The 13222-nt window shown below is 65.5% G+C and overlaps 6 protein-coding genes across 6 annotated transcripts; 3 read left to right on the plus strand and 3 right to left on the minus strand.

Annotated features, from left to right (window-relative positions):
* Positions 1-1305: 1305 nt before the first annotated feature.
* Positions 1306-2304, minus strand: LOC138062955 (scale keratin-like). The gene is made up of 2 exons (XM_068922528.1): positions 2270-2304; positions 1306-1962 (listed from the first exon to the last, which is right to left on the minus strand). Exon 2 carries the CDS (start codon positions 1936-1938, stop codon positions 1573-1575), a length of 366 nt encoding a protein of 121 aa, XP_068778629.1. The 5' UTR covers positions 1939-1962; positions 2270-2304; the 3' UTR covers positions 1306-1572.
* A 271-nt stretch (positions 2305-2575) lies between these two features.
* Positions 2576-4081, plus strand: LOC104144169 (scale keratin-like). The gene is made up of 2 exons (XM_068921956.1): positions 2576-2632; positions 3692-4081. Exons 1-2 carry the CDS (start codon positions 2576-2578, stop codon positions 4079-4081), a joined length of 447 nt encoding a protein of 148 aa, XP_068778057.1.
* Positions 4082-5913: 1832 nt separating this feature from the next.
* LOC104144171 (scale keratin-like) lies at positions 5914-6874 on the minus strand. Its single transcript, XM_068922144.1, has 2 exons — positions 6840-6874; positions 5914-6532 (listed from the first exon to the last, which is right to left on the minus strand). The coding sequence occupies exon 2, from the start codon at positions 6506-6508 to the stop codon at positions 6143-6145; it is 366 nt and encodes a 121-aa protein (XP_068778245.1). The 5' UTR covers positions 6509-6532; positions 6840-6874; the 3' UTR covers positions 5914-6142.
* A 271-nt stretch (positions 6875-7145) lies between these two features.
* On the plus strand, positions 7146-8651 carry LOC104144170 (scale keratin-like). Its single transcript, XM_068921957.1, has 2 exons — positions 7146-7202; positions 8262-8651. The coding sequence occupies exons 1-2, from the start codon at positions 7146-7148 to the stop codon at positions 8649-8651; spliced, it is 447 nt and encodes a 148-aa protein (XP_068778058.1).
* A 1789-nt stretch (positions 8652-10440) lies between these two features.
* Positions 10441-11438, minus strand: LOC138062900 (scale keratin-like). The gene is made up of 2 exons (XM_068922166.1): positions 11404-11438; positions 10441-11096 (listed from the first exon to the last, which is right to left on the minus strand). The coding sequence occupies exon 2, from the start codon at positions 11070-11072 to the stop codon at positions 10707-10709; it is 366 nt and encodes a 121-aa protein (XP_068778267.1). The 5' UTR covers positions 11073-11096; positions 11404-11438; the 3' UTR covers positions 10441-10706.
* Positions 11439-11709: 271 nt separating this feature from the next.
* LOC138062854 (scale keratin-like) lies at positions 11710-13215 on the plus strand. Its single transcript, XM_068921958.1, has 2 exons — positions 11710-11766; positions 12826-13215. Exons 1-2 carry the CDS (start codon positions 11710-11712, stop codon positions 13213-13215), a joined length of 447 nt encoding a protein of 148 aa, XP_068778059.1.
* Positions 13216-13222: the final 7 nt, after the last annotated feature.

The raw sequence follows: 13222 nt of genomic DNA on the forward strand, positions 1-13222 counted from the left end.
GGGAGGCGAGAGCGGGCTCGGCCAATAGCTCCGCAGGGGACCACTGAGGACCCTGCCTCGGCCAGCAGGGAGGCAGGGGGCTGCCGCGTGCTGCTTCTCGTGAGCAGCAGGAGAGGTCCTCAGCACAGGGAAATGGTCTTTGGCCTTGGCTGGGAAGCGTCAGAGCTCCGCTGGGCGGCAGGAGTGGGTGGGCTGCTGGGCAGGAAAGCCGGGAAGGGAGCTCGTTGGCCTGCCGGGACAAGAGAGATGTGGAGCTCGTGGAGCAAGTCCAGCCAAGGGCCCCTCAGGTGATGACGGCACTGGAGCATCTCCCCTAGGAGGAAAGGCTGCGAGAGCTGCCACTCTGGAGCCTGGAGAAGAGAGGGCTCACGAGGAATCGTATCACTGCGTGCCTATATCTGCAGGGCGGGTGTAAAGAAGACAGAGCCAGACCCTTTCCAGTGGTGCCCACCGACAGGATGAGAGAGGCGTGGGCACAACCAGAAACGCAGCAACTGCTGTCTGAATCGAGACATAAACTTCTTGCCTGCAAGGGTGCCCGAGCGCTGGAACAGGTCGCGCAGAGAGGTTGTGGAGTCTCCATCCTTGGCGTTCCATTCAAAAGCCGCCTGGACAGGGTCCTGGGCAGCCTGCTTGAGGCGACGGCGCTTGAGCACGGCGGGCTGGACTAGAGGATCTCCAGAGGTCCCTCCCAACCTCCGCCTGTCTGGGATTCTCAGAGTGCTGCCCGCAGCAAGGGCACCAGCTGGTCGAGGCCCCTGCAGAACGTGCTCTGCAGAAGCACAAAGGCTCTCGGGGCTCCCTGCAAGGAGCCTCCACTACAGCCCTGCCTTAAACACCCTGCAGTTCCACAGCTCCGCCTGAGGTCTGAGGGGCACCGCGTGCAGCGGTCTTGCCCGCTGGTGGTCGAGCTGGGGGGAAGCATCGCCTCGGCTGCCTGCGCCGGAGCAGAGAACAGAGTAGCTGAGGGGCGGAGGCGGGGAAGCAGCAGCAGGCGTAGGCCCTGCCTCCCTCCAAGCCCCCCAGGCAGCAGCGCTTGCGCCCAGGGAGGCTGCAGGTCTGGCAGGCCCTGAGGCACGGGAGCCCCCTGCGTTCAGCCACACTCCTGGCAGCAGCAGCAGCAGCAGCGATGTGTGTGGCGAGAGCTGCAAGGGGCTCGAGCAGAGCCCAAGGAAGCTCAGCTGTGCTCTGCCAGGGCTGAGAGATGCCCCTTGCCTGCATCGCACAGGCCACGGGCAGAAGGGAAGCCTTGGGCCCCGAGAGGGGCGTTGCAAGGAAGCCCAGAGAGGCACGTGTTGGCTACAGACTCGTTTTATTGCAAAGGGATGAGAGGGCACACTGGAGAGAGACAGACAAGGCACAAGCAGGCAGCTGGTCAGCTCGAGCTTCCACCAAGGCATTGCTCCAAGCTTCTCCCAGCAGTGGCGGTGGCTGTGGCAGGGAGAGAAGAACGCCCTTGGGGAGATGGTGCTGTTCCAGCGATGGCCACTGCCAGAGCACGGAGGAGCAGAGGCATCAGAAAGGAGGGTGAAGGAGCAGAGACGGGAGGCGTGCCTGATGCGGTGGCTCAGCCTAGCAGGGCCCGCAGGTTCCCCACGGCTTCTTGGAGTAGCGCGGCAAGGGGCAAGGGCTGCAGGAGGGCGAAGCGTAGGGTCGGCCAAAGGTGCAGAGGCCCCCCGAGGCGAGCGTGGCCCCGGCGCCGTAGAGGCCCCCCAGCCCCAGGGAGCCGCCAAAGGCGGGTGCCCCGGAGGAGCCCACGACGGCCTGCTGGGGGAAGGAGCTGAGGATGGGGCCGGGGAAGGTGACGACAACGGGAGGCGGCTGGATGAGGGCCGTGGAGTCGGGGCACTGCCGGGCACACAGCTCGTTGCAGCTGTCAGCGATGGGCTGGGGGCAGGCGATGCTGGTGGCGGGGGCGCACAGGTCGTAGGAGGACATCTTGCTGCTGCGAGAGAGCCGAGCCTGAAAGACACAGCCCCAAGGGCAGCTGCTGTGAGCAAGGACATCTCCCAGGACACGAGGGACCACGCTGCAGCCTGGTGCTGCAGGTGCAGGGGCAGGGGCAAGAGCTGTCCCCGTTCCCCAGCCCGCTACACCATGCTTCCCCAACCAGCTAGCTAGCTAGCCCACCCATCCACCCTCGTGCCCCCACTCTCCACAACCCTCTCCGTTCCAGCCTGCTCCCCAACCCCAAGAGCCCTGCTCTCCCCACACACGGCCACACCAGCCCTCCCAGATGGGGGCAGAGACCCCAAGGGACCCAACCTACCCTTTTCCTGAGCAGAGCAAGGCAGCAGAAGCAGGTACCAGCACCCATGCAGGGGGGCGAGCTTTTATGCAGGACACCCGAGCACGGGGAGGAGCTGGGAGGTGCTTGGGGCACATGGCCCTCCCTCACTGACCCCCTGCCTCCTCCCTGCACAGGATGGGGCTCTTTGGCTGATGCTGTTTCCCCATCAGCTGCAGCCCGTTGGAGCAGCCCCTGCAATCACCCCACTCAGATGCTTTCCAGCCTGTCACCTCATGGGCCAAATTAGCTGTGGTGTCTTCTCATTAGCTCAATGCGTAAGAGGGCATGCACCGAGACAAAGACTGCCATGCAAGCAAGCTCCGTGCCATGAGTATTGCCAAAGTGAGGCGGTGCTGTTTTCCATCTTGGGGGGGGCGGGGGGCGGGGAGGAGGGGTGGTGTATCGCTGGCTTGCTTGGAGAGCGACGTGGAAGGCTGTTTTCCCCTACGCTGCCCAGGAAGAAAGCCTTCTGAAAGGCCTCCAGGAAGCCAGCGCCTGGGTGACGTATGCAATGCGGTGGTTATCTACAGAGGCGCGATGTTACGAAACACCCAAATCAAAGGCGCTCCACTCATGCTCTCCCGACTCAGCAAGATGCATCGCTTGCAAGCCCAGCGCACTGCTCCTCCATTGCTCCTCACAAGCAGCCTCTGTGGGCTTCGCGGAGGGAAACCTCTCTCGTACCCTCTCTCGTGCTTAATGGTGCAAGAAGCATGCACGCTTGTGGCACGTGTTGCCCGGGCCTAAGGCCAGCCCTGTGCCCGCCCCGACTGCCCCCGGCACCTGCCGGGCAGCCCCGTTGCTCTCAGACGATGCTCTCCAGGGCCTCGTCTGGCAGCACCCGAGAGCTGGCAGCCCCGTCTCCCGGCGCACCAGGAGCAGCTCCCTGCCGGGCTGGCCGCGCTCGGGGGCAGCGCCTCTCCGCTCCGAGCACAGCGAGCGGCTGGCACGGGACGCAGGCGTGCGCCCGTGCCGCAGCCGCGGGGCAGCCGGGAAGGAGCTGAATAAGCAGGGCCCTCTGCTTCCGCGTGCCACTCTAATGAGGGAGACGCATGAGGTCATTGAGGCCAGGAAGCAGAAAAGGGAGAAAAGCCTTGTCAGGGGAGTGCGTTCCCGGGCGAGGGGATGCTGACTCACGGAGGGGCAAGGCGCTGGAAAACCAAGTCAGCAGGTGGGGGAAGCACCGCCTGTGCAGATGGGCGTTGTGGCTGTGCAGTTGCAGGGGCTGTATAAAAGCTCTGCCTCCGCCAGGCTCTCCAACCACTTCTCTCGACGCCTCCTCCTTGGGCAACAGGGTAAGTGTGCGGGCACTTAGCCTCCCACCCCCGGGCTCCCTCGGGGCCGCCCTCCAGCCCGCAGAGAGGCATTTTCTACTCCCTCGCCCTCTCTCCCCTCTTGCAGAGCACCGTCCATCCCAGCAGCAAGATGTCCTCCTACGACCTGTGCGCCCCCGCCACCAGCATCGCCTGCCCCCAGCCCATCGCTGACAGCTGCAACGAGCTGTGTGCCCGGCAGTGCCCCGACTCCACGGCCCTCATCCAGCCGCCTCCCGTTGTCGTCACCTTCCCCGGCCCCATCCTCAGCTCCTTCCCCCAGCAGGCCGTCGTGGGCTCCTCCGGGGCACCCGCCTTTGGCGGCTCCCTGGGGCTGGGGGGCCTCTACGGCGCCGGGGCCACGCTCGCCTCGGGGGGCCTCTGCACCTTTGGCCGACCCTACGCTTCGCCCTCCTGCAGCCCTTGCCCCTTGCCGCGCTACTCCAAGAAGCCGTGGGGAACCTGCGGGCCCTGCTAAACTCGGCCCCCGCTGCTCCCACCCAGCGCACGCAGGACCCCGAGCGGCACCGCTGCACGGCTGAGCTTGGGGCCAGGGGCGTCCCCGAGCAGCGCTGAGCACCGCTGCGAGTGCCAGATGCCCTTGGCGCTTCTCTGCCCTTTGCTCCTTTGCTTTGCTGCGCTCCTCGCAGGGCCTCTTGCCCTGCCTGCCCTGTGCCTGCACCTAGAAGTCGCTGCGGGGCCGATGGGCCAAGTCATCAGGCGGTGCCGCTCAGGACAGGAAGAGCAGCGTGTGGGGGAAGGCCTGCTCTGCAGAAGATCCCCCTTCCTCCCGCCTGGCGTGCCAGAGCCAGCCGCCCCGCACCTTGCAACCTGCCCTCTCTAACTCTCTCCTGCCCTGGCGGGCACAATAAAGATTTCTTGCATGCAGCGAGTGTCTCCCTCCCTCCTTCCATCCACGGAGTCGGCAGGCGGCGCGGGGCAGGCGCCCGGCCAGCGGTGGGAGGCGAGAGCGGGCTCGGCCAATAGCTCCGCAGGGGACCACTGAGGACCCTGCCTCGGCCAGCAGGGAGGCAGGGGGCTGCCGCGTGCTGCTTCTCGTGAGCAGCAGGAGAGGTCCTCAGCACAGGGAAATGGTCTTTGGCCTTGGCTGGGAAGCGTCAGAGCTCCGCTGGGCGGCAGGAGTGGGTGGGCTGCTGGGCAGGAAAGCCGGGAAGGGAGCTCGTTGGCCTGCCGGGACAAGAGAGATGTGGAGCTCGTGGAGCAAGTCCAGCCAAGGGCCCCTCAGGTGATGACGGCACTGGAGCATCTCCCCTAGGAGGAAAGGCTGCGAGAGCTGCCACTCTGGAGCCTGGAGAAGAGAGGGCTCACGAGGAATCGTATCACTGCGTGCCTATATCTGCAGGGCGGGTGTAAAGAAGACAGAGCCAGACCCTTTCCAGTGGTGCCCACCGACAGGATGAGAGAGGCGTGGGCACAACCAGAAACGCAGCAACTGCTGTCTGAATCGAGACATAAACTTCTTGCCTGCAAGGGTGCCCGAGCGCTGGAACAGGTCGCGCAGAGAGGTTGTGGAGTCTCCATCCTTGGCGTTCCATTCAAAAGCCGCCTGGACAGGGTCCTGGGCAGCCTGCTTGAGGCGACGGCGCTTGAGCACGGCGGGCTGGACTAGAGGATCTCCAGAGGTCCCTCCCAACCTCCGCCTGTCTGGGATTCTCAGAGTGCTGCCCGCAGCAAGGGCACCAGCTGGTCGAGGCCCCTGCAGAACGTGCTCTGCAGAAGCACAAAGGCTCTCGGGGCTCCCTGCAAGGAGCCTCCACTACAGCCCTGCCTTAAACACCCTGCAGTTCCACAGCTCCGCCTGAGGTCTGAGGGGCACCGCGTGCAGCGGTCTTGCCCGCTGGTGGTCGAGCTGGGGGGAAGCATCGTCTCGGCTGCCTGCGCCGGAGCAGAGAACAGAGTAGCTGAGGGGCGGAGGCGGGGAAGCAGCAGCAGGCGTAGGCCCTGCCTCCCTCCAAGCCCCCCAGGCAGCAGCGCTTGCGCCCAGGGAGGCTGCAGGTCTGGCAGGCCCTGAGGCACGGGAGCCCCCTGTGTTCAGCCACACTCCTGGCAGCAGCAGCAGCAGCAGCAGCAGCAATGTGTGTGGCGAGAGCTGCAAGGGGCTCGAGCAGAGCCCAAGGAAGCTCAGCTGTGCTCTGCCAGGGCTGAGAGATGCCCCTTGCCTGCATCGCACAGGCCACGGGCAGAAGGGAAGCCTTGGGCCCCGAGAGGGGCGTTGCAAGGAAGCCCAGAGAGGCACGTGTTGGCTACAGACTCGTTTTATTGCAAAGGGATGAGAGGGCACACTGGAGAGAGAGACAGACAAGGCACAAGCAGGCAGCTGGTCAGCTCGAGCTTCCACCAAGGCATTGCTCCAAGCTTCTCCCAGCAGTGGCGGTGGCTGTGGCAGGGAGAGAAGAACGCCCTTGGGGAGATGGTGCTGTTCCAGCGATGGCCACTGCCAGAGCACGGAGGAGCAGAGGCATCAGAAAGGAGGGTGAAGGAGCAGAGACGGGAGGCGTGCCTGATGCGGTGGCTCAGCCTAGCAGGGCCCGCAGGTTCCCCACGGCTTCTTGGAGTAGCGCGGCAAGGGGCAAGGGCTGCAGGAGGGCGAAGCGTAGGGTCGGCCAAAGGTGCAGAGGCCCCCCGAGGCGAGCGTGGCCCCGGCGCCGTAGAGGCCCCCCAGCCCCAGGGAGCCGCCAAAGGCGGGTGCCCCGGAGGAGCCCACGACGGCCTGCTGGGGGAAGGAGCTGAGGATGGGGCCGGGGAAGGTGACGACAACGGGAGGCGGCTGGATGAGGGCCGTGGAGTCGGGGCACTGCCGGGCACACAGCTCGTTGCAGCTGTCAGCGATGGGCTGGGGGCAGGCGATGCTGGTGGCGGGGGCGCACAGGTCGTAGGAGGACATCTTGCTGCTGCGAGAGAGCCGAGCCTGAAAGACACAGCCCCAAGGGCAGCTGCTGTGAGCAAGGACATCTCCCAGGACACGAGGGACCACGCTGCAGCCTGGTGCTGCAGGTGCAGGGGCAGGGGCAAGAGCTGTCCCCGTTCCCCAGCCCGCTACACCATGCTTCCCCAACCAGCTAGCTAGCCAGCCCACCCATCCGCCCTCGTGCCCCCACTCTCCACAACCCTCTCCGTTCCAGCCTGCTCCCCAACCCCAAGAGCCCTGCTCTCCCCACACACGGCCACACCAGCCCTCCCAGATGGGGGCAGAGACCCCAAGGGACCCAACCTACCCTTTTCCTGAGCAGAGCAAGGCAGCAGAAGCAGGTACCAGCACCCATGCAGGGGGGCGAGCTTTTATGCAGGACACCCGAGCACGGGGAGGAGCTGGGAGGTGCTTGGGGCACATGGCCCTCCCTCACTGACCCCCTGCCTCCTCCCTGCACAGGATGGGGCTCTTTGGCTGATGCTGTTTCCCCATCAGCTGCAGCCCGTTGGAGCAGCCCCTGCAATCACCCCACTCAGATGCTTTCCAGCCTGTCACCTCATGGGCCAAATTAGCTGTGGTGTCTTCTCATTAGCTCAATGCGTAAGAGGGCATGCACCGAGACAAAGACTGCCATGCAAGCAAGCTCCGTGCCATGAGTATTGCCAAAGTGAGGCGGTGCTGTTTTCCATCTTGGGGGGGGCGGGGGGCGGGGAGGAGGGGTGGTGTATCGCTGGCTTGCTTGGAGAGCGACATGGAAGGCTGTTTTCCCCTACGCTGCCCAGGAAGAAAGCCTTCTGAAAGGCCTCCAGGAAGCCAGCGCCTGGGTGACGTATGCAATGCGGTGGTTATCTACAGAGGCGCGATGTTACGAAACACCCAAATCAAAGGCGCTCCACTCATGCTCTCCCGACTCAGCAAGATGCATCGCTTGCAAGCCCAGCGCACTGCTCCTCCATTGCTCCTCACAAGCAGCCTCTGTGGGCTTCGCGGAGGGAAACCTCTCTCGTACCCTCTCTCGTGCTTAATGGTGCAAGAAGCATGCACGCTTGTGGCACGTGTTGCCCGGGCCTAAGGCCAGCCCTGTGCCCGCCCCGACTGCCCCCGGCACCTGCCGGGCAGCCCCGTTGCTCTCAGACGATGCTCTCCAGGGCCTCGTCTGGCAGCACCCGAGAGCTGGCAGCCCCGTCTCCCGGCGCACCAGGAGCAGCTCCCTGCCGGGCTGGCCGCGCTCGGGGGCAGCGCCTCTCCGCTCCGAGCACAGCGAGCGGCTGGCACGGGACGCAGGCGTGCGCCCGTGCCGCAGCCGCGGGGCAGCCGGGAAGGAGCTGAATAAGCAGGGCCCTCTGCTTCCGCGTGCCACTCTAATGAGGGAGACGCATGAGGTCATTGAGGCCAGGAAGCAGAAAAGGGAGAAAAGCCTTGTCAGGGGAGTGCGTTCCCGGGCGAGGGGATGCTGACTCACGGAGGGGCAAGGCGCTGGAAAACCAAGTCAGCAGGTGGGGGAAGCACCGCCTGTGCAGATGGGCGTTGTGGCTGTGCAGTTGCAGGGGCTGTATAAAAGCTCTGCCTCCGCCAGGCTCTCCAACCACTTCTCTCGACGCCTCCTCCTTGGGCAACAGGGTAAGTGTGCGGGCACTTAGCCTCCTACCCCCGGGCTCCCTCGGGGCCGCCCTCCAGCCCGCAGAGAGGCATTTTCTACTCCCTCGCCCTCTCTCCCCTCTTGCAGAGCACCGTCCATCCCAGCAGCAAGATGTCCTCCTACGACCTGTGCGCCCCCGCCACCAGCATCGCCTGCCCCCAGCCCATCGCTGACAGCTGCAACGAGCTGTGTGCCCGGCAGTGCCCCGACTCCACGGCCCTCATCCAGCCGCCTCCCGTTGTCGTCACCTTCCCCGGCCCCATCCTCAGCTCCTTCCCCCAGCAGGCCGTCGTGGGCTCCTCCGGGGCACCCGCCTTTGGCGGCTCCCTGGGGCTGGGGGGCCTCTACGGCGCCGGGGCCACGCTCGCCTCGGGGGGCCTCTGCACCTTTGGCCGACCCTACGCTTCGCCCTCCTGCAGCCCTTGCCCCTTGCCGCGCTACTCCAAGAAGCCGTGGGGAACCTGCGGGCCCTGCTAAACTCGGCCCCCGCTGCTGCCACCCAGCGCACGCAGGACCCCGAGCGGCACCGCTGCACGGCTGAGCTTGGGGCCAGGGGCGTCCCCGAGCAGCGCTGAGCACCGCTGCGAGTGCCAGATGCCCTTGGCGCTTCTCTGCCCTTTGCTCCTTTGCTTTGCTGCGCTCCTCGCAGGGCCTCTTGCCCTGCCTGCCCTGTGCCTGCACCTAGAAGTCGCTGCGGGGCCGATGGGCCAAGTCATCAGGCGGTGCCGCTCAGGACAGGAAGAGCAGCGTGTGGGGGAAGGCCTGCTCTGCAGAAGATCCCCCTTCCTCCCGCCTGGCGTGCCAGAGCCAGCCGCCCCGCACCTTGCAACCTGCCCTCTCTAACTCTCTCCTGCCCTGGCGGGCACAATAAAGATTTCTTGCATGCAGCGAGTGTCTCCCTCCCTCCTTCCATCCACGGAGTCGGCAGGCGGCGCGGGGCAGGCGCCCGGCCAGCGGTGGGAGGCGAGAGCGGGCTCGGCCAATAGCTCCGCAGGGGACCACTGAGGACCCTGCCTCGGCCAGCAGGGAGGCAGGGGGCTGCCGCGTGCTGCTTCTCGTGAGCAGCAGGAGAGGTCCTCAGCACAGGGAAATGGTCTTTGGCCTTGGCTGGGAAGCGTCAGAGCTCCGCTGGGCGGCAGGAGTGGGTGGGCTGCTGGGCAGGAAAGCCGGGAAGGGAGCTCGTTGGCCTGCCGGGACAAGAGAGATGTGGAGCTCGTGGAGCAAGTCCAGCCAAGGGCCCCTCAGGTGATGACGGCGCTGGAGCATCTCCCCTAGGAGGAAAGGCTGCGAGAGCTGCCACTCTGGAGCCTGGAGAAGAGAGGGCTCACGAGGAATCGTATCACTGCGTGCCTATATCTGCAGGGCGGGTGTAAAGAAGACAGAGCCAGACCCTTTCCAGTGGTGCCCACCGACAGGATGAGAGAGGCGTGGGCACAACCAGAAACGCAGCAACTGCTGTCTGAATCGAGACATAAACTTCTTGCCTGCAAGGGTGCCCGAGCGCTGGAACAGGTCGCGCAGAGAGGTTGTGGAGTCTCCATCCTTGGCGTTCCATTCAAAAGCCGCCTGGACAGGGTCCTGGGCAGCCTGCTTGAGGCGACGGCGCTTGAGCACGGCGGGCTGGACTAGAGGATCTCCAGAGGTCCCTCCCAACCTCCGCCTGTCTGGGATTCTCAGAGTGCTGCCCGCAGCAAGGGCACCAGCTGGTCGAGGCCCCTGCAGAACGTGCTCTGCAGAAGCACAAAGGCTCTCGGGGCTCCCTGCAAGGAGCCTCCACTACAGCCCTGCCTTAAACACCCTGCAGTTCCACAGCTCCGCCTGAGGTCTGAGGGGCACCGCGTGCAGCGGTCTTGCCCGCTGGTGGTCGAGCTGGGGGGAAGCATCGCCTCGGCTGCCTGCACCGGAGCAGAGAACAGAGTAGCTGAGGGGCGGAGGCGGGGAAGCAGCAGCAGGCGTAGGCCCTGCCTCCCTCCAAGCCCCCCAGGCAGCAGAGCTTGCGCCCAGGGAGGCTGCAGGTCTGGCAGGCCCTGAGGCACGGGAGCCCCCTGCGTTCAGCCACACTCCTGGCAGCCGAGCAGCAGCAGCAGCAATGTGTGTGGCGAGAGCTGCAAGGGGCTCGAGCAGAGCCCAAGGAAGCTCAGCTGTGCTCTGCCAGGGCTGAGAGATGCCCCTTGCCTGCATCGCACAGGCCACGGGCAGAAGGGAAGCCTTGGGCCCCGAGAGGGGCGTTGCAAGGAAGCCCAGAGAGGCACGTGTTGGCTACAGACTCGTTTTATTGCAAAGGGATGAGAGGGCACACTGGAGAGAGACAGACAAGGCACAAGCAGGCAGCTGGTCAGCTCGAGCTTCCACCAAGGCATTGCTCCAAGCTTCTCCCAGCAGTGGCGGTGGCTGTGGCAGGGAGAGAAGAACGCCCTTGGGGAGATGGTGCTGTTCCAGCGATGGCCACTGCCAGAGCACGGAGGAGCAGAGGCATCAGAAAGGAGGGTGAAGGAGCAGAGGCGGGAGGCGTGCCTGATGCGGTGGCTCAGCCTAGCAGGGCCCGCAGGTTCCCCACGGCTTCTTGGAGTAGCGCGGCAAGGGGCAAGGGCTGCAGGAGGGCGAAGCGTAGGGTCGGCCAAAGGTGCAGAGGCCCCCCGAGGCGAGCGTGGCCCCGGCGCCGTAGAGGCCCCCCAGCCCCAGGGAGCCGCCAAAGGCGGGTGCCCCGGAGGAGCCCACGACGGCCTGCTGGGGGAAGGAGCTGAGGATGGGGCCGGGGAAGGTGACGACAACGGGAGGCGGCTGGATGAGGGCCGTGGAGTCGGGGCACTGCCGGGCACACAGCTCGTTGCAGCTGTCAGCGATGGGCTGGGGGCAGGCGATGCTGGTGGCGGGGGCGCACAGGTCGTAGGAGGACATCTTGCTGCTGCGAGAGAGCCGAGCCTGAAAGACACAGCCCCAAGGGCAGCTGCTGTGAGCAAGGACATCTCCCAGGACACGAGGGACCACGCTGCAGCCTGGTGCTGCAGGTGCAGGGGCAGGGGCAAGAGCTGTCCCCGTTCCCCAGCCCGCTACACCATGCTTCCCCAACCAGCTAGCTAGCCAGCCCACCCATCCGCCCTCGTGCCCCCACTCTCCACAACCCTCTCCGTTCCAGCCTGCTCCCCAACCCCAAGAGCCCTGCTCTCCCCACACACGGCCACACCAGCCCTCCCAGATGGGGGCAGAGACCCCAAGGGACCCAACCTACCCTTTTCCTGAGCAGAGCAAGGCAGCAGAAGCAGGTACCAGCACCCATGCAGGGGGGCGAGCTTTTATGCAGGACACCCGAGCACGGGGAGGAGCTGGGAGGTGCTTGGGGCACATGGCCCTCCCTCACTGACCCCCTGCCTCCTCCCTGCACAGGATGGGGCTCTTTGGCTGATGCTGTTTCCCCATCAGCTGCAGCCCGTTGGAGCAGCCCCTGCAATCACCCCACTCAGATGCTTTCCAGCCTGTCACCTCATGGGCCAAATTAGCTGTGGTGTCTTCTCATTAGCTCAATGCGTAAGAGGGCATGCACCGAGACAAAGACTGCCATGCAAGCAAGCTCCGTGCCATGAGTATTGCCAAAGTGAGGCGGTGCTGTTTTCCATCTTGGGGGGGGCGGGGGGCGGGGAGGAGGGGTGGTGTATCGCTGGCTTGCTTGGAGAGCGACATGGAAGGCTGTTTTCCCCTACGCTGCCCAGGAAGAAAGCCTTCTGAAAGGCCTCCAGGAAGCCAGCGCCTGGGTGACGTATGCAATGCGGTGGTTATCTACAGAGGCGCGATGTTACGAAACACCCAAATCAAAGGCGCTCCACTCATGCTCTCCCGACTCAGCAAGATGCATCGCTTGCAAGCCCAGCGCACTGCTCCTCCATTGCTCCTCACAAGCAGCCTCTGTGGGCTTCGCGGAGGGAAACCTCTCTCGTACCCTCTCTCGTGCTTAATGGTGCAAGAAGCATGCACGCTTGTGGCACGTGTTGCCCGGGCCTAAGGCCAGCCCTGTGCCCGCCCCGACTGCCCCCGGCACCTGCCGGGCAGCCCCGTTGCTCTCAGACGATGCTCTCCAGGGCCTCGTCTGGCAGCACCCGAGAGCTGGCAGCCCCGTCTCCCGGCGCACCAGGAGCAGCTCCCTGCCGGGCTGGCCGCGCTCGGGGGCAGCGCCTCTCCGCTCCGAGCACAGCGAGCGGCTGGCACGGGACGCAGGCGTGCGCCCGTGCCGCAGCCGCGGGGCAGCCGGGAAGGAGCTGAATAAGCAGGGCCCTCTGCTTCCGCGTGCCACTCTAATGAGGGAGACGCATGAGGTCATTGAGGCCAGGAAGCAGAAAAGGGAGAAAAGCCTTGTCAGGGGAGTGCGTTCCCGGGCGAGGGGATGCTGACTCACGGAGGGGCAAGGCGCTGGAAAACCAAGTCAGCAGGTGGGGGAAGCACCGCCTGTGCAGATGGGCGTTGTGGCTGTGCAGTTGCAGGGGCTGTATAAAAGCTCTGCCTCCGCCAGGCTCTCCAACCACTTCTCTCGACGCCTCCTCCTTGGGCAACAGGGTAAGTGTGCGGGCACTTAGCCTCCCACCCCCGGGCTCCCTCGGGGCCGCCCTCCAGCCCGCAGAGAGGCATTTTCTACTCCCTCGCCCTCTCTCCCCTCTTGCAGAGCACCGTCCATCCCAGCAGCAAGATGTCCTCCTACGACCTGTGCGCCCCCGCCACCAGCATCGCCTGCCCCCAGCCCATCGCTGACAGCTGCAACGAGCTGTGTGCCCGGCAGTGCCCCGACTCCACGGCCCTCATCCAGCCGCCTCCCGTTGTCGTCACCTTCCCCGGCCCCATCCTCAGCTCCTTCCCCCAGCAGGCCGTCGTGGGCTCCTCCGGGGCACCCGCCTTTGGCGGCTCCCTGGGGCTGGGGGGCCTCTACGGCGCCGGGGCCACGCTCGCCTCGGGGGGCCTCTGCACCTTTGGCCGACCCTACGCTTCGCCCTCCTGCAGCCCTTGCCCCTTGCCGCGCTACTCCAAGAAGCCGTGGGGAACCTGCGGGCCCTGCTAAACTCGGC

Source organism: Struthio camelus, chromosome 30 (assembly GCF_040807025.1).
Source record: "Struthio camelus isolate bStrCam1 chromosome 30, bStrCam1.hap1, whole genome shotgun sequence".
Taxonomy (NCBI): Eukaryota; Metazoa; Chordata; class Aves; order Struthioniformes; family Struthionidae; genus Struthio; species Struthio camelus.

What these genes read in the sequence shown, in the direction of transcription:
- LOC138062955 (XM_068922528.1), bottom strand. Translation starts at nt 1,938, where the DNA reads ATGTCCTCCTACGACCTGTGCGCCCCCGCCACCAGCATCGCCTGCCCC.
- LOC104144169 (XM_068921956.1), top strand. Translation starts at nt 2,576, where the DNA reads ATGCACCGAGACAAAGACTGCCATGCAAGCAAGCTCCGTGCCATGAGT. An exon ending in GTGCCATGAGTATTGCCAAA is followed by an intron (nt 2,633 to 3,691) that starts GTGAGGCGGTGC and finishes CCCCTCTTGCAG; the next exon opens with AGCACCGTCCATCCCAGCAG.
- LOC104144171 (XM_068922144.1), bottom strand. Translation starts at nt 6,508, where the DNA reads ATGTCCTCCTACGACCTGTGCGCCCCCGCCACCAGCATCGCCTGCCCC.
- LOC104144170 (XM_068921957.1), top strand. Translation starts at nt 7,146, where the DNA reads ATGCACCGAGACAAAGACTGCCATGCAAGCAAGCTCCGTGCCATGAGT. An exon ending in GTGCCATGAGTATTGCCAAA is followed by an intron (nt 7,203 to 8,261) that starts GTGAGGCGGTGC and finishes CCCCTCTTGCAG; the next exon opens with AGCACCGTCCATCCCAGCAG.
- LOC138062900 (XM_068922166.1), bottom strand. Translation starts at nt 11,072, where the DNA reads ATGTCCTCCTACGACCTGTGCGCCCCCGCCACCAGCATCGCCTGCCCC.
- LOC138062854 (XM_068921958.1), top strand. Translation starts at nt 11,710, where the DNA reads ATGCACCGAGACAAAGACTGCCATGCAAGCAAGCTCCGTGCCATGAGT. An exon ending in GTGCCATGAGTATTGCCAAA is followed by an intron (nt 11,767 to 12,825) that starts GTGAGGCGGTGC and finishes CCCCTCTTGCAG; the next exon opens with AGCACCGTCCATCCCAGCAG.